The sequence below is a fragment of the Anomaloglossus baeobatrachus genome, chromosome 2, assembly GCF_048569485.1.
Source record: "Anomaloglossus baeobatrachus isolate aAnoBae1 chromosome 2, aAnoBae1.hap1, whole genome shotgun sequence".
Lineage (NCBI taxonomy): Eukaryota > Metazoa > Chordata > Amphibia > Anura > Aromobatidae > Anomaloglossus > Anomaloglossus baeobatrachus.
In genome coordinates this window covers 791,192,681-791,217,980 of record NC_134354.1, presented here as the reverse complement: position 1 = coordinate 791,217,980, position 25,300 = coordinate 791,192,681, and the positions used below count along the sequence as shown (strand labels likewise).

The 25,300-nt window shown below is 50.4% G+C and overlaps 2 protein-coding genes across 2 annotated transcripts in view; both read left to right on the top strand.

Annotated features, from left to right (window-relative positions):
* LOC142290084 (uncharacterized) overlaps positions 1 to 25,300 on the top strand; it is a 161,465-nt gene that overhangs the window by 110,902 nt on the left and 25,263 nt on the right. The window contains exons 8-13 of the mRNA XM_075334019.1: positions 1,254 to 1,356; positions 18,871 to 18,994; positions 19,107 to 19,274; positions 19,358 to 19,481; positions 19,600 to 19,697; positions 20,705 to 20,786. Of these exons, the coding sequence (XP_075190134.1) occupies positions 1,254 to 1,356; positions 18,871 to 18,994; positions 19,107 to 19,274; positions 19,358 to 19,481; positions 19,600 to 19,697; positions 20,705 to 20,786 (699 nt within the window). The remainder of the gene's footprint in view (positions 1 to 1,253; positions 1,357 to 18,870; positions 18,995 to 19,106; positions 19,275 to 19,357; positions 19,482 to 19,599; positions 19,698 to 20,704; positions 20,787 to 25,300) is intronic.
* Positions 4,319 to 8,576, top strand: LOC142292352 (uncharacterized). The gene is made up of 2 exons (XM_075337666.1): positions 4,319 to 5,519; positions 7,663 to 8,576. The coding sequence occupies exons 1-2, from the start codon at positions 4,865 to 4,867 to the stop codon at positions 7,674 to 7,676; spliced, it is 669 nt and encodes a 222-aa protein (XP_075193781.1). The 5' UTR covers positions 4,319 to 4,864; the 3' UTR covers positions 7,677 to 8,576.

Sequence of the window (25,300 nt, the reverse complement as noted above, 5' to 3'; positions counted from 1 at the left end):
TGAATACGGATTTTTTTTTTTTACACTGAAATTGAGAATGAATGATCAGTCCTGGAGGAGAAAGAAGTTGATTTTTTCTAATAAAAGATATCGTAAAGTTCCTTTTTTCATGTGTGGTATTGATTTGTAAATACCTCATATGTAATCAGAATCTATTGTTTAGGTACTGTCATGGGTGAGTCCTGCTCTGGGGAGTCTGGGACCAGAAGCTCACAATACCTTCTTGTTCTATGTCTACAACTTGTATTTGAGTGAATCTACTTTCTGCTAGTGCTACAGGGGTTAAGGACTGTTTCCTTTCTGGCTGTCCTTTGTAGCCTTAATCTCAGGTGCAGCTCTTTTGTGACCACTCCCTTTCACTATAAAAAGTCACATGTCTTACCATCTGACACTGGTTATAGATTCTCATTCCATTCTATGCTGACCACTTTGGACGGAGGCCGTCCCTGGAAAAAGATAATTTGTCGTCACTATGTGGGGCTTAGCTGCATTGGAGGAGCTTGGAGTGTTTTCCTTTTTGTGTCTATCTTTCCATCGTCGCCCTTACCTCCTGTTGTATTATTGCAATGGTGAGACTAGTGTTCTCGCTGGCCCTCTCACTAGCCAGGGTGAGTTCAGGGCCTAAACATGTGGCGGCGATGTGAGAAAGGACCCGTATGGTACAAACTTAGGTGAGTTACAAGAGGTGTCCCCTCTCACTATTGCCAGGGCCTTCCTTCTATGCGAGTCCCATAGTTACCTTTGTGTTGCACTGCACACTAAACGTCTGAACGCTCTGGCGTGACGGGGGCACAGCACAAAAGGGAAGGAGCGCTATTTCCCTTTTGAAGCACAATTTGTGCTGTAATTTATTTGGGATGTCATGTCCTATTCTTTTCAGAGCCCCTCAAGAGGCCTGAAATAAACTTCCAAGTGACCCCATCCCACCAAGGACAAAATGTGCAAGGAGTTTGTATGTTGTCTCCGTGTGTGTGTGTGTGTGTGTGGGTTTTCTCTTGGTATTCCGATTTCCTCCCACACTACAAACACAGATGGTTTCAGAATTTAGAGTGGGAGCCCCAATGGGGACAGTGTTCCTGATTTGTAAAGCGCTATGGAATTAATGGTGCTATATAAGTGAACAAATATTATTTTGAAAGCTACACCACTCAAGGAATTCATCTTGGGGTGCAGTGATCTTGTTGGACTCACAGGTGCTTCCCATAAGTTTTTATCATTGGGTTGTAAAAATCCAAATTTTCTTGGTTTTTAAGGTTGGCATGAAAAAGTGAACCAAACATTTTATAAAACAATTTCTCCTAAGACCGACAATAACCAATATGTGGTTGCCAACTACTGTTTGAGCACACAGCAAAGGTCAGAATTGAAGAAGTACTAAATGACTTTCAGAGCGCAATTCTGCCTGGAATAGCTCGTGGAAGCCAAGTTACAGATGAATAACCTCAAAGAAACCAAAGCAAAAATCTTCCCCCCCACCTCCCTTCTCCAGTTGGAAACTATGGCCCTCAAAAAATGTATCTTGGGGTGTAGTGACCTTTTTGGACTCACGGGTTCTTCATATAAGTTGATAAGATTGTGAAAATGAAATATTAAACTTTTTTTTTTTTTTTTATAAAGATGGTGTTGTAGCCTCCAATTTCCCCTTCACAAGGGCAGCAGGATGATGCTGTGTTCCGCCCATACCTTGTTTTGATCCGGCCACTGCCAGAGCAGTTTTCAGCTGATCAGTAGATGTGGCGGTGTCTGACCCCAACTGATCTTATATTGAACAACAATCCAGACAATAAATCAACAATGATTAGCCCAGGAGAACCGCTTTAAGTGCGTTTTTCCTTTTAGAAAAAATAAATAATTATACCTTTGTTATAGTAAAATTAATTTTTAAATTTTTCAAAAAAATTTGAATTTCTGTGTTGCACGCCTTTACGTTTCTCCTCATAACTCGCGCAAGAAACGAGAGAGAAACAGGAAAAACACCAATCCACTCAGAACTGTACTGACTTCCACCCAATATGTCACAAGACTATCTTTCTTCATATTTTACTCATGTGGACTCAAACGCAAAAGTTTGAAAAGCATTTCCAAAAAATCAATATGATATAAAATTTTCAAAAACTTTACATATGCCTCCCATGCTCTTCGCCACATCTCTACCAAAATTCAAGTTGGATCTCGAAGAGATCATACTTCAAAACATAACTGTATGAATCTGTATATTTCCAAATCTTGAATTCAGATATTTTAGGCTTGTGGTCTAAAAGTGTAGGGTCCAGATTTTCCAAATAGCCAATTCATGGTCTTTAGATATCAAATTATTATTATATTATGTTACAGCCTTGAAGCAGAAGACAGAGGAGTATAGCTGGAAGGATGTGAAGCTGGGGAGAGGAGAAAGGTGTTTTATATCAGTGTCACACGGTACGATATATCGGGCGATATGTCGTCGGGGTCACGTCGTTAGTGACGCACATCCGGCATCGTTTGACATATTGTAGCGTGTGACAGCTACGAGCGACTGTTAACGAGCAAAAATACTCACCTTATTGTTGCTCATTGACACGTCGCTGATTTTCATAAAATCGTTCCTCCTTCTGCGCGCTGGTTGTTCATCGTTCCCGAGGCAGCACACGTCCCTCCGTGTGACACCCCGAGAACGACGAACTGCAGCTTACATGCGGCTGCCGACAATGAGGAAGGAAGGAGGTGGGCAGGATGTTACATCCCGCTCATCTCCGCCCCTCCGCTGCTATTGGGCGGCCGCTGTGTGACGGCAAACGTCCCTCCCCCTTCAGGAGGAGGATGTTCGCCGCCCACAGCGAGGTCGTCCGGGAGGTAAGTGCGTGTGACGGGGTTAACGACTTTGTGCGCCACGGACAACTAATTCCCCGTGACGCACAAACGACGGAGGCGGGTGCGATCGCTCGATAGATAGTACCGTGTGACACCGGCCTTAGTGTCATAGTGCCCCATGATGGAAATATGCTATGTCTTATGTTACATAGATTGAATAAAGCCCCCGGTCCATCTAGTTCACCCTTCCTCCACCAATTATACGTGTTGTCACTAAATTATCTATAACCAACAATGTTGTGTGTACTGAGGAAAAGATCCAGTCCTTTTTTTAAAAGTTATTATAGTGTCAACCTTTACTACCTCTTGTGGTCTGCATTCCACAGTCTGACTGCTCTAACTGTAAAGAACCCTTTCCTATTTAGCTGCCAGAGTCGCTTTTCTTCCACTCGCAGTGAGTGCCCCCTGGTCCTTAGTATTGTCTTTAATAAACGGAGTGCATGTTGCCAGAAGCACAAGCTGGCACAATGTATGGGCACAAGGCTGGCATGTTTGCAATTCTCCAGGAAAAAAAAGTGGAGTGGATGTTACAAAATAGTCACTGCAGCCCTAGATAAATTCATATAGAGGTGCAATGTATATAATGGGGTCACTTGTGGGGGTTTCTGCTGATTTGGCACCTCAGGGGCTCGGCTGATGGAAGCCATAATCTATTTAAATGGAATCTGTGTTCTAAAAGCCAAGTAGCGTTCTTTTTCATCCGATCCCCACAGTGTGCGCAAACAGTAGTGTACAACCACAAGTGTGGTACTGCCACGCTCAGTGAAAACTACATAACATATCAACCATTCAATTTCTTCTGAATTTTGAGGCTAAAGTAAAATGTTAGCGGAGAAACATACGTTTTTCATTTTCATGGTCCAATCTTAAAAAACTTGTTTAGTTTGTGGATTAAAAATGCTCATTGCATTAATAGATTAATTCATTATGGGGTTTCGTTGTTGATGTTTCTGACTTTTAGGCTCCTCAGGGGTTCTGTAAATGAAACACAGTGTCCAAATTTGAGTTCTAAAAATTAAATAGTGTGGTTTGCTATCCGAGTTCTGCCACGTGCCCAACCCTTAGTTACTGACCACATATAGGGTATTCGAAATTGCGTAACAAAATATGGGGTGAGTTTTCTCCTATTATCCATTGTAAAAATTACAAATTTGGGGCTAAAACAACATTTTAGCAGCATAAAACAATTTTCGTTTTCACATCCACATTTTAAAAAGTTCTCTGAAGCATCTACAGATTCAACATGTTCAAAACACCCCTATAAAAATTACTTGATGGGTCTAGTTTCTAAAATGGGGGTCTCTTGTGAGGGTTTATGGTGTTTGAACACATGGATTGCCATGCGGCCGTGTCCCGCAATCCAAAAGTCCGGCAGTGAGTGCCGTGCGGGTCGTGTCCCGCAATCCAGCAGTCAAGTCACCGGAGGTAACACTGAGGGGTCCCTGATACCTCCAGTGAAAGTTGAACCCACTGCCAGACTGTAGGACTGCAAAGAAGGCTGCACAGCAATCCAGCAGCAGGATATTCTTTCACTGAGGGCAGTGGGGAGATCCGAGTGTGAACTCCGGTGACATGACTGCTGGACTGCTGTGGCACAGTGTCCCGCAATCTGGCAGTCCAGCAATCCGACCATGGGTTCACCGGTGGTTATACTTTGTACCGTAGGAACCTGGCTGTGACCTCCGGTGACCTGACTGAAATCACCGCATCTCACAGCTGGGTCCCCCCCCACTTTCCTAGGTTTGTCTCAGGAGTTGCGGTGAGTGGTTGCCTTTTCCATCACTGCATCTTCTGGATGTAATAAAGTTACTTTCCAACATACACACCACCATGATAAACCCAAATCAGTCCCACAATTTATGTAAGTAACATGGTGTGTGACATTTATAGGACCATGGAAATAATCGGTCTCAGAGTGCGTGTTATCCCCACGTTCCCAGTTGCAGATGAGGAATTTATCAATAAATAGGAAGAGGCATGTGACAACTGTTCTAAAATATTTCTGGAGTTACTTATGGAGCTGAATTCAAAAACTATTGTTGACCTAGATAAAGAATTAGATGTCATACAGGCCAAATTTAAGTCTGAATGTCCCAGTGAGAAATTGTCCTCTTATGAGAGCCAATTGGAAAAAATCTTAGACTCCGTGGTAAAGAAAATTCAACAGACTCGGACAAATAAATTTGGCCGTGACCAACGGGATTACCAACAAAAATTGGTATATTTTTGGAGAAAACCTACAGTGGATAACCCCGTGTCTATTACATCAGGGTCTTCAGTTAGTGATATGTCCGATTCTAATTTATCATCACTATCCATGAGGCCTGGACGTCAAGTCCACAGAGGGATGACATCCCCCTCTGTGAAAAACCGAAATTACAAACTGTTTGACCGTCCGCATGGGAGCAATAATAAGGTAATTAATCTGAGCAACCATCAATTATCCCCAGTGGATCTGGCCTTGTTGGAGAGGGGTTTTACCTTCTCCCCTGCAGCTAGATTTGATGTATTTTCAGCAGTGAAAGATCTCGATTTATGTGCTCGATCCATGATCTTCAGGAGGCACTTTTTTGATCCTAACATTAATATCCTCTTCCCTACAGAGGAGGAACAAACAGCATTACGCGAATTAGAAGAACTGGCGATTGAGCACAATTCCACAGAAGGAGGTAAGATCCCTCTGTCCATTCGTCCAAAATCCAAAAAGTTTCCTCCACTTTCTGCCTGTTCTTGTGTAGATCTATTTGTAAAAGTGGTCAGTAGTGAATTTGAGAAAATTCCTACTTCCATTATCAATGATAATTTGTCCAGAACAGAACGTGCAAGGTTGAGGGAGCTGCGGTCTCTGCCGGACATAGTGCTGAATACTGCAGATAAAGGTGGAAATGTTGTTGTCTGGCCGAGAGTATTGTATGAGAGGGAAGCTTTTAAACAACTTAATAATAATATGTGCTATAAAAAAATAACATATAACCCTCTCAGCACATTCTCGGCACAGTTAAGAACGATTTTAGATTTTGCTGTATCTAATAATGTGATTACGAAAGACCTGGCTTCGGCACTGTGGGTGGCTGAGCCCGTGGCCCCCACCTTGTACTTATTACCAAAAGTTCATAAAAATCTAAAATCACCTCCTGGCAGACCTATTGTTTCGGGTCGAGGGAGCTTTTTGGAAAATATCAACAATTGGATAGAATCGGTACTGCACCCTTTTGTGGAGGGATTGCCCTCATTTATAAAAGATACAAGTGACTTCCTGAGGAGAATGGATGGACTTTCTATTGAAGATGATGCATTGATGGTTGCGGGTGATATAGAATCACTTTATACCAGTATTCGTCACGCTGACGGCCTTTCAGCTGTACAATTTTTCCTCCGCGGCTCCAACTTGTCCACAGTGTTCGTATCATTGGTCATGGAACTCTTGTTTTCATTGACCCATAATTATTTTGTATTTAAGGGGTCCTTGTATCTGCAGCTCCAGGGAACAGCGATGGGGGCTTCTTTTGCCCCCTCCTATGCCAACTTGTTCCTGGGGCTGTGGGAGAGGGACCTCTCCCTGCCAGATTTGGAGTCGTCAATGGGCCGTGTCCTCCTTTGGACACGGTACATTGACGACATTTTCCTGATCTGGCAGGGGTCTGAGTGTCAATTAAATGAATTCATGGCGACACTCAATGTTAACGACAAGAACATTAGGATTACCTATCAATCCAGTGCTAACACTTTGGACTTTTTGGATGTCGCAGTTTGGAGGGATGATCAAAACATTCTACAAACAGACATATTTAGGAAGGCCACATCATGTAATGTATTGCTCCATGCCTCTTCTGCCCATCCTCGTTACATGATTAATTCGGTTCCGACCGGACAATTCTTGCGGTTGCGAAGGATATGTTCGGTTGATTCCGATTTTGATCATCGTGCACAGGAACTAAAGAACAGATTTTTAGAACGTGGGTATAGTAGGCGTTCTATTAAACGTGCCTACAATAAAGCAAAATACGCTTCTAGGGATACCCTCTTATATACCCCTAACAAATCTTCGGGTCCGGAACCACTTAGGTTTGTGACTACATACCATTCCAGATTTCCCCGTATGAGAAAATGCCTAGAGAAGGCATGGCCTATCTTGTTGACGGACCCTATACTGTCTAGAATTCTACCTGATAGACCACTTATCTCTATACGAAGATCCCAAAACCTACGCGATCTGTTGGTGGCTAGTCACTATGTGACTCATGAATCTATTCCATCATTTCTGGATATTGGTAAACGACCGTTTGGTTCCAGACCTTGTGGACAATGTGTGGCTTGTACCAATATGGACCGATGTGATCATTTCTTGGATTCATCAGGGACGAAAACCTTCAAGATAAAAAAGTCTATCACTTGCACCACCAGTGCGGTTGTGTATTATGCGGTATGTCCTTGTCAGAAAATATACGTCGGGTTGACCACACGCCCATTTAAAATTCGGATTAGGGAACACGTCAATGGAATCAATGCCGCGGCAGACGAAATGGACGTCTCTAGTCTTAAAACTTTGCCAAAACATTTTAAGTTACATCATCAGTCGAATGGGACTCTTTTGAGGTTCCGCGGCATTGATTCCATTGAGACTAATATCAGAGGAGGGAGAGTTGGTACCAATTTGGCGCGGCTGGAGGCCAAATGGATTTGGTTATTAAAAACTCTACAACCTTTGGGCTTAAATGAAAACAGTGGTTTTGCTGCTTTTTTATGATCATTTTCTCAGTCATGTTTTATGTGTTTTTAACTTTTTTCATTTTTCTCATTATTATTTTTTAGTTTCTCTAGCCTGACATTGATTTCATCTCCACGGATCCTTACAAGTTATTAATACCATATGCGACTCTTACTTCTTCTATCGGCGTAAAATTCAGTTATATGGACCATACAGTGCTGTATTTATGTTGCCATGATCCTAATACAATAATGTTGATCTATTATCATCTACCATATTATATAATATTTATCTAATATTCTAATTAATTGCTTGAGGCATTAGTGACAATTGTCACTGATATTGTTTTAGGCCTACAACAATATTCCTATGTACGCTCTGTATGATATTGAATCCATTGGGACTACAGATATATTACCCTGCCGTTTATATGATCCATTCACTAAGTGCCGCTGTGGTAATTGTACGCATGCGCGCCCAGTGTTGTCATGTTCCGCCCATCCTTCGGCCGTGTCTCTAGGGGCGGCTCCACCTGTCCGATCATGTGACGCCCCGTGATCTGGTGGGCGGAGTTTAGCCCTTGACGTGGCGGCGGATGTGGAGGATCTGCTACTCTTGGCTCCCATGCGTCATTGATGACCACCGCGGATCTGATTGGTTTTCGGGCTCTTTTAATACTTGCACATTTCCTGGCATGACGCCACCCCTGACGTAGGCATCCGCCGAAACGGACGTTCGTCGGGTGGGGTGCCATCCGGTGTCACGGTGAGACAGTCCATTGGTAAGCAAATACAATACTTTACACTATCATTAATTCCATGTGTTATTGTCTCCTATGGAAGGTCTGACTAATGATTTAAACTGGATTGTAACCATCATATTAGATGTATATCTTTCAATCTTGTTATGAGACATTGGTTGAGGGTTTTTCTGTCTATACATTCCGTCCCTGTCCATATAATCTGTGGCTCACACCGGATTGTGCACCTTTGTTGTATGCTTGTCACTGTGCTTTACATCTATGCATATAATAAATATCTCTAATTGACACTAGGAAGTCTGATCGCTTCTTTTCCTTGGTGTTTGATCTTCTGGATGTAGCAGAGCAGGGATCGTCATGGGACCGCGTTTGGATTACATGAGACTCGCAGGGGTATTTTTTGGGGTTAAGAAATTGGTAACAGAGGATGTTTTGTTTTTTTAAAAATTTAAAATAAAGGATTTTTGTGTGTTTATGTTTATTTCTTTTTACTTACAAGGTTAGTAATTAGGTGGAGTCTTATAGACCCTTGCCCGTTACTAACCTTGGGCTTGATGACAGCTGTAATTTTTTGACAAATCACAGCTGTCATTAACCTTTTATATATTACCCCGATTGCCACCTCAACAGGTCAATCGAGATGAACCAGGTAAAGTGCCGGAATTGTTGCATCTAATGGATGTGACAATTCTGGGGCAGCTGTGGGCTGCTATTTTTAGGCTGAGAAGAGCCCAATAACTATGGGTCTCCCCAGCATGAAAATACCAACCCCTAGCTGTCAGCTTTATCTTGGCGGGGGTATCAAAATTGGGGGGGACCGCATGTCGTTTTTTTGTTTATATAATTTTAAAAAAGATGCATGGGGTCTCTCGTATTTTGATACACAACCAAGATGCCACGCACAGCTGGGGGCTGCAGCCTGAAGCAGTCTGCTTTATCTGTGCTGGGTATCAATATACAGGGACCCTATGAAATTTTTTCCAAATTTTTTCTTTATTTTTACACTCCCCCAATCACAGGTGCCGGCAGAGAGGGTGGGTGGAGGAAGTAGTGCATATTCATAAGGGTTAATCAGAGGACCAGGAAGTAGAGTGACAGGGAAACTCATTAAGTAAATTCTCCTGCTTTAAAGACCAGAAGTCATTTTTTTTCCCCACTGCGCCTTCCAATCACAGTAATGCCAGTAGCAAAGATGGCTACAGTATTACTGTGATTGGCAAGCAATCCCAGCATGTTTAGTGGCTGAGAAATCAGGCACCAAACATACTGGGAGGGGTCTCGAAACTCACGAGGCGAGGAACAAAATACTTGATTAGGGGTCGTCCGAGGCTGATAGACTTGACACAGCCCGGAGAACAGAACTGCTACATAGAGCAGGTGGTTTTTCCAATGGCCTTCTGCTCTATTTCGAGCCATGGCGACCACATGGATGACTGCTCTGTAGGAAGATCCGTCTTGTGCAGCTTAGGTCATTATCTTGATTGTATAAAGCCATCAGGTTGCTGGTCTTCCTCTTCACCTTGTTCCTTCTATTCTTCCGAACATGATGCCCTTCTCCAGTGATTGCTCTTTGTATGATGTGTACAAAGTAGGCAAGTCGTAGCTGGGTGATCCTTGCCTTGAGTGACATTTCTGGCTTGATTTGTTCTTTTTGCCCATCATGTTATTGATAACATCTTTCTCTAGCACCAAATTTCGAGGGCTTCTATTCTTCTGTCTCGCTTCTTTATTGTCCAGATTTTGCATCCACATGTTAATACAGAACAGACCAGACTATGTACAAGCCGAGACCAGACTATGTACAAGCCGAGACCAGACTATGTACAAGCCGAGACCAGACTATGTACGAGCCGTGTCTTGGTCACCAGTGAAATGATCCTCGATTTGAGGATCTTATCCAGTGACTTCATTGTAACCACTCCTACTGGTATCAAGTCAGAAAACAAGACACCCCATTATACACCACCCCCCAATTCCCACCAAAAACACCCCCTATCCCATAATACAACTCCTTAAAATCCCAGACACCCTCCAAATATCCCCTCTCCTATTATACATTCCTTCAAAATCCACCAGACACCCCTCCCAAATTATACACCCCCAAAATCCCTCCTCTCCTATTATACATCTCCTAAAATCCCACCAGTCACTCCTCTGCATTACACACCCTTCAAATCCCACCACAAACACCCCCTCCTCATTATACATACCCCAAAATCACCCCATACACTCCTCCCCAATTATACACCTCCCAAATACCCCCTCTCCTACATACCCCAAAATCCCACCAGACACCACTCCCCCATTATACACCCCCCAAATCCTCCCTCCCCATTATACATGATCTCCTCAAAATCCCACCATAAACACCCCCGCTCCCATTATATACCCCCACTACAAACCCCTCCCCATTATACACCCCCCAAATCTCACCAATCACCTCTCCTCCATTCTATATCCCCCAAAAACTCCACCAGACACCCCTCCTCCATTATACACCCCCCAATCCCACCACAAACTCCCTACTTATTATACAGCCCCAAATCGAGACTCAGACATCCCCCCATGGTCCCTCATTACCCACCACATCCCTCCAGTCACCCCTCTCATGATCCACTCCTTCATTATTCACCCCCATTACAAGCCGAGCAGAGAGGAACGGGTGAGCGCGCCTTACGAGAACGCGCCTGCGGCAACACGTGATCAAAGACGTAGCATCTACCGAAGCGCGCGGCGGTGACTCCTGCACTGGGAGGAAAGAGACAGGAGAGGCACTGCAAGGGATGCCGGGAGATGTAGTTTCCAGGGACAGGAAATGCTGCTGCAGGACTGAGGGGAATGGAGGAGACAAATCTCATCACAAAACCAGGAAACCTCCGAGAAAACCTCCCCCGGAGCCCGGAGAAGACGCAGTGACCCTCTCCGGTATATGTGCTCCTCCTCTCCGGTATATGTGCGCCTCCTCCTCCTCTCCGGTATATGTGCTCCTCCTCCTCCTCTCCGGTATATGTGCTCCTCCTCCTCCTCTCCGGTATATGTGCGCCTCCTCCTCCTCTCCGGTATATGTGCTCCTCCTCCTCCTCTCCGGTATATGTGCTCCTCCTCCTCCTCTCCGGTATATGTGCTCCTCCTCCTCCTCTCCGGTATATGTGCGCCTCCTCCTCCTCTCCGGTATATGTGCGCCTCCTCCTCCTCTCCGGTATATGTGCTCCTCCTCCTCCTCTCCGGTATATGTGCTCCTCCTCCTCCTCTCCGGTATATGTGCGCCTCCTCCTCCTCTCCGGTATATGTGCGCCTCCTCCTCCTCTCCGGTATATGTGCGCCTCCTCCTCCTCTCCGGTATATGTGCGCCTCCTCCTCCTCTCCGGTATATGTGCGCCTCCTCCTCCTCCTCTCCGGTATATGTGCGCCTCCTCCTCCTCTCCGGTATATGTGCGCCTCCTCCTCCTCTCCGGTATATGTGCGCCGCCTCCTCCTCTCCGGTATATGTGCGCCGCCTCCTCCTCTCCGGTATATGTGCGCCTCCTCCTCTCCGGTATATGTGCGCCTCCTCCTCCTCTCCGGTATATGTGCTCCCCCTCCTCCTCTCCGGTATATGCGCTCCTCCTCCTCCTCTCCGGTATATGTGCTCCTCCTCCTCCTCTCCGGTATATGTGCGCCTCCTCCTCCTCTCCGGTATATGTGCACCTCCTCCTCCTCTCCGGTATATGTGCTCCTCCTCCTCCTCCTCTCCGGTATATGTGCGCCTCCTCCTCCTCTCCGGTATATGTGCTCTTCCTCCCTCCTCTCCGGTATATGTGCGCCTCCTCCTCCTCTCCGGTATATGTGCGCCTCCTCCTCCTCCTCTCCGGTATATGTGCTCCTCCTCCTCCTCTCCGGTATATGTGCTCCTCCTCCTCCTCTCCGGTATATGTGCTCCTCCTCCTCCTCTCTGGTATATGTGCGCCTCCTCCTCCTCTCTGGTATATGTGCTCCTCCTCCTCCTCTCCGGTATATGTGCTCCTCCTCCTCTCCGGTATATGTGCTCCTCCTCCTCCTCTCTGGTATATGTGCGCCTCCTCCTCCTCTCTGGTATATGTGCGCCTCCTCCTCCTCTCCGGTATATGTGCGCCTCCTCCTCCTCTCTGGTATATGTGCGCCTCCTCCTCTCCGGTATATGTGCTCCTCCTCCTCCTCTCCGGTATATGTGCTCCTCCTCCTCCTCCTCTCCGGTATATGTGCTCCTCCTCCTCCTCTCCGGTATATGTGCTCCTCCTCCTCCTCTCCGGTATATGTGCTCCTCCTCCTCCTCTCCGGTATATGTGCTCCTCCTCCTCCTCCTCTCCGGTATATGTGCTCCTCCTCCTCCTCTCCGGTATATGTGCTCCTCCTCCTCCTCTCCGGTATATGTGCTCCTCCTCCTCCTCTCCGGTATATGTGCGCCTCCTCCTCCTCTCCGGTATATGTGCTCCTCCTCCTCTCCGGTATATGTGCTCCTCCTCCTCCTCTCCGGTATATGTGCTCCTCCTCCTCCTCTCCGGTATATGTGCGCCTCCTCCTCTCCGGTATATGTGCGCCTCCTCCTCCTCTCCGGTATATGTGCGCCTCCTCCACCTCTCCGGTATATGTGCTCCTCCTCCTCCTCCTCTCCGGTATATGTGCTCCTCCTCCTCCTCCTCTCCGGTATATGTGCTCCTCCTCCTCCTCTCCGGTATATGTGCTCCTCCTCCTCCTCTCCGGTATATGTGCTCCTCCTCCTCCTCTCCGGTATATGTGCTCCTCCTCCTCCTCTCCGGTATATGTGCTCCTCCTCCTCCTCTCCGGTATATGTGCTCCTCCTCCTCCTCTCCGGTATATGTGCTCCTCCTCCTCCTCTCCGGTATATGTGCTCCTCCTCCTCCTCTCCGGTATATGTGCTCCTCCTCCTCCTCTCCGGTATATGTGCTCCTCCTCCTCCTCCTCTCCGGTATATGTGCTCCTCCTCCTCTCCGGTAAATGTGCGCCTCCTCCTCCTCTCTGGTATATGTGCGCCTCCTCCACCTCTCCGGTATATGTGCTCCTCCTCCTCCTCCTCTCCGGTATATGTGCTCCTCCTCCTCCTCCTCTCCGGTATATGTGCTCCTCCTCCTCCTCTCCGGTATATGTGCGCCTCCTCCTCTCCGGTATATGTGCTCCTCCTCCTCTCCGGTATATGTGCGCCTCCTCCTCCTCCTCTCCGGTATATGTGCTCCTCCTCCTCTCCGGTATATGTGCTCCTCCTCCTCCTGTCTCCTCACAGTGCGGGGAGGATCCGCCCTGACACCCGCTCCCCCGGCTCCATACAAACTTCCCGGAAAAGTGCAAATGTGGGATTATATGTGTGATTGTATGTGTATATATAATGTGTGACTATGTGTGTGTATATGTGTGATATACAGTATATGTGTGATTGTATGTGTGTGTGATATACATATAGATGTGTGTATGTTGTATATATAGCCGCATGTGTGTGTGTATGTATATATAGCTGCATATGTATGTGTGTGTAATGTATATTGCTGTATGATATGTGTGATTGTATGTACAGTATGTGTGATATATATAATGTGTGATTGTATGTACAGTATGTGTGATATATATGTGTGATTGTATGTACAGTATGTGTGATATATATAATGTGTGATTGTATGTACAGTATGTGTGATATATATAATGTGTGGTTGTATGTGTGTGTGTGTAATGTATATATAGCCGCATATGTGTGTGTCTGTAATTTATATTGCTGTATGATATGTGTAATACATATGAGTGTCTATATATAAATGTTTATATGTAATGTGTGTGTGTGTAATATATATATATGTATATATCTGTGTGTATACTGATCTGACACCTCCCCGCACACTCGAGGCTCCTTTTCCTGTGGAGTTGTCAGATTTCCCGGCGTCTCCTCCATGATCAGCACCAGAAGCTTTACATCACCAAGAGCTGATATATGAGGGAAGGTAGCAGAGCCTCCGGGAGAGAGGAGCCGCCCCACAAGAGCTGACAATCTACAGGGGAAGGAGGATCTGCTCATAGTCTGCTCCTCTGAAGGGGGAGACAGTGTGACGGATTGGGGTAGAGCGTTCCAGAGTGAGGCCGGAGTCACACTAGCGATTGACCCGTGCGTGACTCATGCGAGTCTTGCATTGGTATCACCCAACACAGCAGCTGCTCTCTGGACAGAATTGGGTCGGCTTCATGTATTTCTATGCAGCTGAGACGTTCCTGTCCAGAAAGTAGCAGGCGGTGCCGGGTGGTGCAACACAAGTCAATCGCAAGTGTGACTCTGGCCTAAGAGGGAAGCGTAGGAGAGACCCTGGAGATGGTGGTGTTAGGGGAGCCGAGATCTTGAGGTTCAGTGTCAGGGGTGCAGAGGAGTGTGGCCGGACCGGGCCCGCGGGAAGCTGCGGACGTGACCGGACCGGGCCCGCGGGAAGCTGCAAACGTGGTCGGACCAGGCCCGCGGGAAGCTGCGCATGTGGCCGGAGCGGACCCGCGGATGTGGCCGGAGCAGACCCTTGCAAAGCCGCGGATGTGGCCGGAGCGGACCGGCCCCGCGCGAAGCCGCGGATGTGGCCGGAGCGGACCGGCCCCGCGCGAAGCCGCGGATGTGGCCGGAGCGGACCGGCCCCGCGCGAAGCCGCGGATGTGGCCGGAGCGGACCGGCCCCGCGCGAAGCCGCGGATGTGGCCGGAGCGGACCGGCCCCGCGCGAAGCCGCGGATGTGGCCGGAGCGGACCGGCCCCGCGCGAAGCCGCGGATGTGGCTGGAGCGGACCCGCGTATGTGGCCGGAGCGGAGCGGACCCGCGTATGTGGCCGGAGCGGAGCGGACCCGCGTATGTGGCCGGAGCGGACCGGACCCGCGGATGTGGCCGGAGCGGACCGGACCCGCGCGAAGCCGCGGATGTGGCCGGAGCGGACCGGACCCGCGCGAAGCCGCGGATGTGGCCGGAGCTGACCGGCCCCGCGCGAAGCCGCGGATGTGGCCGGAGCTGACCGGCCCCGCGCGAAGCCGCGGATGTGGCCGGAGCTGACCGGCCCCGCGCGAAGCCGCGGATGTGGCCGGAGCTGACCGGCCCCGCGCGAAGCCGCGGATGTGGCCGGAGCTGACCGGCCCCGCGCGAAGCCGCGGATGTGGCCGGAGCTGACCGGCCCCGCGCGAAGCCGCGGATGTGGCCGGAGCTGACCGGCCCCGCGCGAAGCCGCGGATGTGGCCGGAGCTGACCGGCCCCGCGCGAAGCCGCGGATGTGGCCGGAGCTGACCGGCCCCGCGCGAAGCCGCGGATGTGGCCGGAGCGGACCGGCCCCGCGCGAAGCCGCGGATGTGGCCGGAGCGGACCGGCCCCGCGCGAAGCCGCGGATGTGGCCGGAGCGGACCGGCCCCGCGCGAAGCCGCGGATGTGGCCGGAGCGGACCGGCCCCGCGCGAAGCCGCGGATGTGGCCGGAGCGGACCGGCCCCGCGCGAAGCCGCGGATGTGGCCGGAGCGGACCGGCCCCGCGCGAAGCCGCGGATGTGGCCGGAGCGGACCGGCCCCGCGCGAAGCCGCGGATGTGGCCGGAGCGGACCGGCCCCGCGCGAAGCCGCGGATGTGGCCGGAGCGGACCGGCCCCGCGCGAAGCCGCGGATGTGGCCGGAGCGGACCGGCCCCGCGCGAAGCCGCGGATGTGGCCGGAGCGGACCGGCCCCGCGCGAAGCCGCGGATGTGGCCGGAGCGGACCGGCCCCGCGCGAAGCCGCGGATGTGGCCGGAGCGGACCGGCCCCGCGCGAAGCCGCGGATGTGGCCGGAGCGGACCGGCCCCGCGCGAAGCCGCGGATGTGGCCGGAGCGGACCGGCCCCGCGCGAAGCCGCGGATGTGGCCGGAGCGGACCGGCCCCGCGGATGTGGCCGGAGCGGACCGGCCCCGCGGATGTGGCCGGAGCGGACCGGCCCCGCGGATGTGGCCGGAGCGGACCGGCCCCGCGGATGTGGCCGGAGCGGACCGGCCCCGCGGATGTGGCCGGAGCGGACCGGCCCCGCGCGAAGCCGCGGATGTGGCCGGAGCGGACCGGCACCGCGCGAAGCCGCGGATGTGGCCGGAGCGGACCGGCCCCGCGCGAAGCCGCGGATGTGGCCGGAGCGGACCGGCCCCGCGCGAAGCCGCGGATGTGGCCGGAGCGGACCGGCCCCGCGGATGTGGCCGGAGCGGACCGGCCCCGCGGATGTGGCCGGAGCGGACCGGACCCGCGGATGTGGCCGGAGCGGACCGAACCGCGGGAAGCCGCGGATGTGGCCGGAGCGGACCGGCCCCCGCGCGAAGCCGCGGATGTGGCCGGAGCGGACCGGCCCCGCGCGAAGCCGCGGATGTGGCCGGAGCGGACCGGCCCCCGCGCGAAGCCGCGGATGTGGCCGGAGCGGACCGGACCCACGGATGTGGCCGGAGCGGACCGGACCCGCGGATGTGGCCGGAGCGGACCGGACCCGCGGATGTGGCCGGAGCGGACCGAACCGCGGATGTGGCCGGAGCGGACCGGCCCCGCGCGAAGCCGCGGATGTGGCCGGAGCGGACCGGCCCCGCGCGAAGCCGCGGATGTGGCCGGAGCGGACCGGCCCCGCGAGAAGCCGCGGATGTGGCCGGAGCGGACCGGCCCCGCGCGAAGCCGCGGATGTGGCCGGAGCGGACCGGCCCCGCGCGAAGCCGCGGATGTGGCCGGAGCGGACCGGACCCGCGGATGTGGCCGGAGCGGACCGGACCCGCGGATGTGGCCGGAGCGGACCGGACCCGCGGATGTGGCCGGAGCGGACCGGACCCGCGGATGTGGCCGGAGCGGACCGAACCGCGGATGTGGCCGGAGCGGACCGAACCGCGGATGTGGCCGGAGCGGACCGGACCCGCGCGAAGCCGCGGATGTTGCCGGAGCGGACCGGCCTCGCGCGAAGCCGCGGATGTGGCCGGAGCGGACCGGCCCCGCGCGAAGCCGCGGATGTGGCCGGAGCGGACCGGCCCCGCGCGAAGCCGCGGATGTGGCCGGAGCGGACCGGCCCCGCGCGAAGCCGCGGATGTGGCCGGAGCGGACCGGCCCCGCGCGAAGCCGCGGATGTGGCCGGAGCGGACCGGCCCCGCGCGAAGCCGCGGATGTGGCCGGAGCGGACCGGCCCCGCGCGAAGCCGCGTATGTGGCCGGAGCGGACCGGACCCGCGTATGTGGCCGGAGCGGACCGGACCCGCGTATGTGGCCGGAGCGGACCGGACCCGCGTATGTGGCCGGAGCGGACCGGACCCGCGTATGTGGCCGGAGCGGACCGGACCCGCGGATGTGGCCGGAGCGGACCGGACCCGCGGATGTGGCCGGAGCGGACCGGACCCGCGCGAAGCCGCGGATGTGGCTGGAGCGGGCCGGACCCGCGCGAAGCCGCGGATGTGGCTGGAGCGGGCCGGACCCGCGCGAAGCCGCGGATGTGGCTGGAGCGGGCCGGACCCGCGCGAAGCCGCGGATGTGGCTGGAGCGGGCCGGACCCGCGGATGTGGCTGGAGCGGACCGGACCCGCGCGAAGCCGCGGATGTGGCCGGAGTGGGCCCCGCGTGAAGCTGCGGATGTGGCCAGGCACGCTCGAGAAGCTGTATTATCAGTTTACTCGAGCAGCGCATGGCCGGTTATATAAGGACTTGGATGATGATATCAGCAGTGATTACTATATTAATCCACTGCCGTTTAGCACAGAAGTATAGGGGCATCAGAGACGGGGGAAAGCCCGGAGCTGGAGCTTGGACAGGTGACGACCAGAAACGTAGTCATGAGTGCATGTGATAAAATTCAAAATAGCGCAAATTTTCCCAGAAAATGTGATTTTCAGTAAAGTTATTCTTTAAACTGTGAGGAGAGACTCCAAAGTATAATAAATGTAAGATGTAAAAAATACAAAAAAAGAAAATCTTATACTTACTGATGGCTCTCCTGTCCGTCCCCTCGCCGGCCTCCTGTCCGTCCCCTCGCCGGCCTCCTGTCCGTCCCCTCGCCGGCCTCCTGTCCGTCCCCTCGCCGGCCTCCTGTCCGTCCCCTCGCCGGCCTCCTGTCCGTCCCCTCGCCGGCCTCCTGTCCGTCCCCTCGCCGGCCTCCTGTCCGTCCCCTCGCCGGCCTCCTGTCCGTCCCCTCGCCGGCCTCCTGTCCGTCCCTCATCGTGAGCCTCATCTCCCGGCTTGTTCACTATCAGCCGGGTCTTCCAGCTGTGACCGGACCTCGGGGGTCACTGCAGGTCGCCCGTTGTGATGTCATGGACATGTAGTAAGGTCTGGTCACAGCCGCGAGTGAACGGTCCGTAGCTACAACGGCAGAACGAAGAGACACAAATAGCGAACAGTTATAAACAGGTTATAAAATTTTGCCAAATCTGCCCAAAGCAAATTTACAAAATTTCGTATTCTCCAAAATAAGGATTTTTATTGTATTCAATTAGAATTTATTTCCACTTATCTCTAATCGCTCATTATGTTCTTCAATATAGAATTTTCCATCCAATGCTTTTTGTGTTTCTTCTAATTCCTCAGATTTACGACTTTCACACTTAAAGTTTACTTTGGAGAACAATGTTTTTTCCCTTTGATGAACCTCCAAGGATGGAGCAGGACAGAGACCACACTGCTGCCCGGATATTAGACCTCACCCTGGAGATAATCTACTGGATCACTGGAGAGGTGAGAGCTTCACATCACATCACTCTGATCTCTAGGAATAAAGCAGGGAAATGACGGGGAAGGTGAAGGATCTTCAGAATAGATGTAGTGATCGGCGTCTCCCCATACACAGGATCACACAGTAGTGAAGACGTCGTCTGGAGAGTGTGTGACCCCTCGTGTGTCAGGAGGATGGAGCAGGACCCCGAGTGCCATCACCGAGCCTCCACCTCATTCACTGATACATGAGCAGAAGATCCTGGAACTGACCCACAGGATCACTGAGCTGCTGAGCGGAGAGGTGAGTGCTGCCGGGAATGCTGGGACATTATATAATAACACCGGGGGAGGGGTCTGCTAATGGCGGATCATTGTGTGTGTCAGGTTCCTATAAGGTGTCAGGACGTCACCGTCTATTTCTCCATGGAGGAGTGGGAGTATCTAGAAGGACACAAGGATCTGTACAAGGACGTCATGATGGAGAATCTCCAGCCCCTCACATCTCCGGGTAAGAGGAGACCGTCCTGATTATAGAGGAGAGGCCGGGTCTGAGGTCACCTGGACCCCCCATCATCTGATCATCACATGTAGACGATGTATTCAGTCACTGTGTATATTTCCTATAGATGGGTCCAGTCCGAGAAATCCACCAGAGAGAAGTCCCAGTCCTCTATATTCCCAGGATCCTCCAGAGGAAAAGCCGAATATCCTCCTGGATCATCAGGTAGATGGGATGAGATTTCTGGAAATCCTCTATAGACTGATGTATGAAGCTTTCTAGTGATCGCCAGCAGCGGTGGAGTGTAGGGGTCATGTCCACTGGGTTCGGTATCTGCTATAAGTTGTCTTTGCTTTAATAGATTGATACATTTCTTCCGGTTTGGCCGTTGATATTCAGGAGAAATGTTGCGTTCTGCCGTGTAGATGTAAATATCAGCACAATGCCAATCAGCTGCTTCTAAGGCGAGCAGAATAATGTCCTGTGTGATAACAGCCGATAGATATCTCTGTTCTCGGTAAGACCCGGTACAGCGGAGGAGAGCTGCACGTCAGCAGTAGGGATCAATGATCGAGATTTAGTCATTTTTGTCTCCACGACTCGTGACGATTTCTGAAATGTCAAAATAAATTTAGATTTTTTATTAGAGATTAATAAAAACTTTTGAAATATAAAGTCGGGGAAGACGCCGTGCGGTTTAGAACAAAACACATTGTTCATCACATTTCGTGGGAAATAGAATTTAGTTCTGAAAATTTAAAATTGAAAAGTTCTGTGAATCCTTCATCGATCCAAAAATGTGACGTTTCACTCCCATTAGGACCTTCCTCTGATATCGAACGGAAGGAGCTGATTGCAATGTAGTTATGAAGGCGCAGTGAGTGGCGGTATGATATGTGTTCACAGGATTATTAACCCTTCATACACCAGGGTCACTATAATCTGTTATAGCCTAAATACGTTTTCCTGGATCGTTTTCTGTTCTGTGAAAGATCAGAATGAAACTTGGTAATCTGAGAATTCCTCTCGAGCGCCGGAGACAACAATCGCTTTCCTGTGGATCGTATTCCAGAACCAACTGACTTCATTCCGTGACGTAAACAGCAGGAGCATTTATGTAAAATATTTGGCTGTTGACCCTCTCTGACGTGATGAGATGATTCTCTTTGGAGGATCAGATGGTTCATTATTTTTGGGACTCGAATTTCTTCTTCTTTTTTTTTTTTTCTTAGCTCTTTAATGTTGTGTGCTTGGAGCCGGAAAACGATGAAACGATGAATGGACTCGAAAATCCGATATCAGAGTCAACTAATGGTAAGAGCCGTCCTTAGATTTGTGCTGTCGTTCTTCTCCGTCCTGATAGTTTAAATTTTTAATATCAATAGAATATTAGTAATAACCAGTATGTATTGATTAGTATACTGTAGGTGGGAGAGTTACCTGGACGGAGCTACATTATAAAGCCCAGGTTTCCAGTCTGTGGACCTTACATTCCCATGTTCTAGTCTTTGAGTAGGACTGGGATTTATCCACCAGTCTTTGGCTTCTTGGCGTCCATGGACTAGTTCTCGGGGTATTTGAGTCCATGAACAAAACTTTGCATGTCTCGGTCCTTGGACCAGTCTTTGGGGTGTTGGGGTCCTTGAACAAGACTGTATGTGTGCCAGGTCCTGGACCAGTCTTTAGGGGTGTTGTGTTCATGGATCAGTCTTTGGGGTTTATTTGTAGAGTCCATATGCTGTGAATTTAGTATCCAGTGATCTCCACCCTGTATTGTCTCACTCTAATTTGGGGAGCACATTGATGTAATTTGTATGTGTAGGGTTAGGTTATGGATGGTCTTATGAAGACGGGGGTGTGGACAGATTGTTGAAGGGATTTCCTTGGATGTGAAGCTGTGGATGGAGAATATGAAGAGGTAAAGTAGAGGAGGTCAGGGGCAGAACTTACATTTGGGCTGTTCTTAAGTATTATACAGAAGAGTCGAGCTTTGGTGAGGATTATAGATGAGTATAATAAGTATTAAAGCTGAAATCAGAGACCCTTCCAGTAATAAGAGGAAAAGGATGAAGTCCATCTATTAATAGACTTCTGGTGACCGGTCACCGGGAAGACGTGCGGAGGCATGAAAACTAGCGACATCTCCGCTGCGGCTGACATACAGTTCCGAGATATGCAGAAGCTAAAGTCGAATTATATCGTTCCTTATTTTAGCTGTATATCAAAAATCAGTTTTCAGAGGTGGACAGAGCCTTTATTGAAGTAATATTATTGAAAGGGGTTGTCCACTTCTTGGACAACCTTCTTCTTATTCCCTTTGTTTGCCCCTATAAAAATAAATAAGGCTATACTCACCTACGGTGCGGCTGCGGTTCCAGCAATGTCTGAACCTGCGTTTCCAGTGCCCACTTGACATTGTTATGACTCGCGGGCCCCGCGACTGATCAGTGCTGGCTTCCTCGTTCCTGCCTTCAGGCGTTAAAGCAGGAAGTCAGCGCAGCGCTCACATCTGACTCAAATGTTCAAAGGCGCCAGGCGCTGATTATTCTCGGGGCTCCTGTGTCATATCAATGTCACATGGGCCCCGGGAACGCAGCTTCAGACATCGCTGGAACCGCGGCATCACCAGAGGTGAGTATAGGCTTATTTATTTTTACGAGGGCAAACAAGTGGAATGAGTAGGAGTTGTACAAATAGTGGACATTGTCTTTAGGTATTAGACCCCTAAATAATTGTGACAAGATCTGCTTCACAAGACACTTAACAAATTCAGAGAGTGAGGCTGAACCATACGCCTAGAAGACGTTTGTTTTTTATGATTTTTGGGGCAGGATATTTGCGGAATTGATGGAATTTTTATCCAAGTATCATAGTAATAAAACCCTTATAACGTCAGCATTGGTTTATCAGGGATCAGTCCCTTCGGACAAGTTTGATCAGCACCTAGGTGGCGGTATCCTTCAGGGGTAAGGCTGGCAATATGGGGTGTTTGGATTTATCACGTAAAAGGTCAGTACATGAGATGACAATGCTGAAGCTTAATAAAAACATGTACAAATGGCTACGCTAGTGACTAAGAGATAGAAAACCTGGTGGTTATTAGCGATCAGGTCACTTTTACCAGTAGGGCACCCACCGGCACCACAGTCAACTTTGGGGGGGATTCCAGTCACTACTGAGACATCACAGATCCAGTTTTCGTCTTTTTTATTTTTTGTAATGTTTAGAAATGACTTTGAGAGTAATGTACTAGATTGTAGGCCAAGGAAGACAGAAGTCTCTACAGGACGACTCTTATCGGGCCTCAGTCATCAGAACAGGAAAACTGTGTGATGTTCAAAATGATCAGTCGGACCTCGGCTTTCTTTTGACCGGAGCCATCAATTGGAGCTGAGCTTTAATTCTAGCAGAACAGCGCAAGACGTGACTGGGGTCCATCTTATCCTTCTCCGAGGAGTATTCTGTGCCAAGAGCAGTAAAGTCGTAGATAAATGTTCCCCACGTGCCTTATTAGGTTCAACAAAGCAGTGACATAGCGGAGGCCGATGACTGCACAAACGCACAGGCTCCGTCACAGGAACACTGTATTGTTGTTTACATGGTTTAATATGGAAGTGACGTAACCCGGGATCCATGGTTGATGGGAGAGAATTTAGAAAAGCTCAAGGAAATCCGTGTAAAGTTATTGTAACAGGAGTAAAACGCCATGTCATTCTGGAGCTGCCGAGTGTCAACAGTGCAAGGGTTAAAGGCGGGGGAAACACAGGAGCGTGCGGCAGATGGTGGCTACCAGATATGATTGTAGGTGGCCATGTTGACTCTTTGGTACACATCACGTCTGAGAATTGCTCTGTATGACTGGAAGTGTTAATTCGTGGCACAACGGTTTCTTACAATTCCCACAAGCTGCCCAAGCAGAGTCTCAGTGCCTGGCATTGATGAAGGTGTGAACGCACTCATGCACAGTTAAATAATCATAAGCATGAGGAGTTTTTTTTACAAAGCAAGAAACCGGTTTTACTTATTTGGGGCTCACGCTTTAGAGTTTCAGTGCTTGCAGGTGATCTAAACTCAAAAGTGATCAGTAGTGTTGAATGGTCACTATCCTGCTTGGTAGTCATAACTAGTGATGAGCGAGCACTACCATGCTTGCTACTCGTAACAAGTGATGAGCGTGCACTACCATGCTTGCTACTCGTAACAAGTGATGAGTGAGCACTACCATGCTTGCTACTCGTAACAAGTGATGAGCGTGCACTACCATGCTTGCTACTCGTAACAAGTGATGAGTGATCTCTACCATGCTTGGTACTCGGAACAAGTGATGAGTGATCTCTACCATGCTTGGTACTCGGAACAAGTGATGAGTGATCTCTACCATGCTTGGTACTCGGAACAAGTGATGAGTGATCTCTACCATGCTTGGTACTCGGAACAAGTGATGAGCGAGCTCTACCATGCTCGGGTGCTCAGTACTCGTAACTACCGTGTTTTTCCAAAAATAAGACACTGTCTTATACTTTTTTTGCCCTCCAAAAAAAGCACTAGGGCTTAGTTTTGGAGGAGGTCTTATTTTTGGAGAAACATGGTTGAGGGTAAGTTTACCCCCCCAAAAAAGCAGACTCCCCCACTTCCCAGGAGACTCATACTTACCAGACCTGGACGTCTGCATGGCTCCCAGGTCCTCCCTGTGATCTCCGGTGGGTGCTGCACGCCATCCTCCCGTGCTTCTGGCTGGCTGGCTCACTGACACACACACACTCACTCATTACATTCAGCGTTACAGAATACTTCTGGCCGCAGGAAATGATGGGAGGAAGTCACGTGTCCATCCCACAGGTCCTGTAAGCTAGCATTGTGGCAGGTCCTTGCACTCCACTGCACTGTCTCCCAGGATTCTGCCAGCCAGAAGAAATCGGTGTCGCTGGATGTGGTGAGTATGTGTGCGAACCGAAGTGTGTGCGATCTGATTGTGTGTGTGTGAGATCGGATGTTTGTGTGTGTGATTTCCTGACCCAGAGTCGTGGGGTACCCAATCCCGGGCTTTTAGTTTTCATTGGATTGTCACAGGTGGCTGTGCCCGGTCCCGTGATCCTGGGGGCAGTTAAAAGAAGTCTGGGAAAAAAAATAATAAAAATTAAAAAAAAAGTGTCTTTTGACGCCGCCTACAGTTTCCGGTAATATTACCGGCGCTGCTTGCAGACCTCTGGGTGATGATAAAGCAGCTAGTTTGTCGCGCTCGCCGTAGGTGGAGCGATGTCCCCGGGGCCCTTGGGAAGGATCAGTATTTTACACACAGGGAGGCAGCTTACCACACGAGTCTTGATACCGGTGTCTTCAAGGCCACTGATGTGCGGCTCCCCATGTTCAGGCAAACGAAGTCCATAGTGAGAGCTGTACCTTTGATATCAATAACTGTCACACACCGGGTCTTTCTTTCTGTACCATTACTGATGTTGCTGGCAAAGTTGAGTCCTGGGTACAGTCCGGGTGGTCGGGTGGCAGTTAGGATTTCCACATTTGTGAGTTATGAGGTCTCCTTGTTACTGTATGTTTGTTTACGTCCTGGGCTGTCTAAAACCTGGCCCTGACCACTCTTGTATATCTCACTTGTATAGCAAGTGATGACAACAGTTCTCCTGGTACCACTAACTCTGCTGCGGTCCCTGGCTCTATTAATGGCGGTGCTAGGAGGGTTCCTGCTCCAGGAGACTGAAGTCCCCTTTGCTCTCCGGTCTTTTCTGCTGGGGCTGACTGAACCCGTGCAGACTCGGACTCCGGTATCCGGGTTGCTTCTTCTGGGGTGAACCGAACTGGTCCCTCCTCCC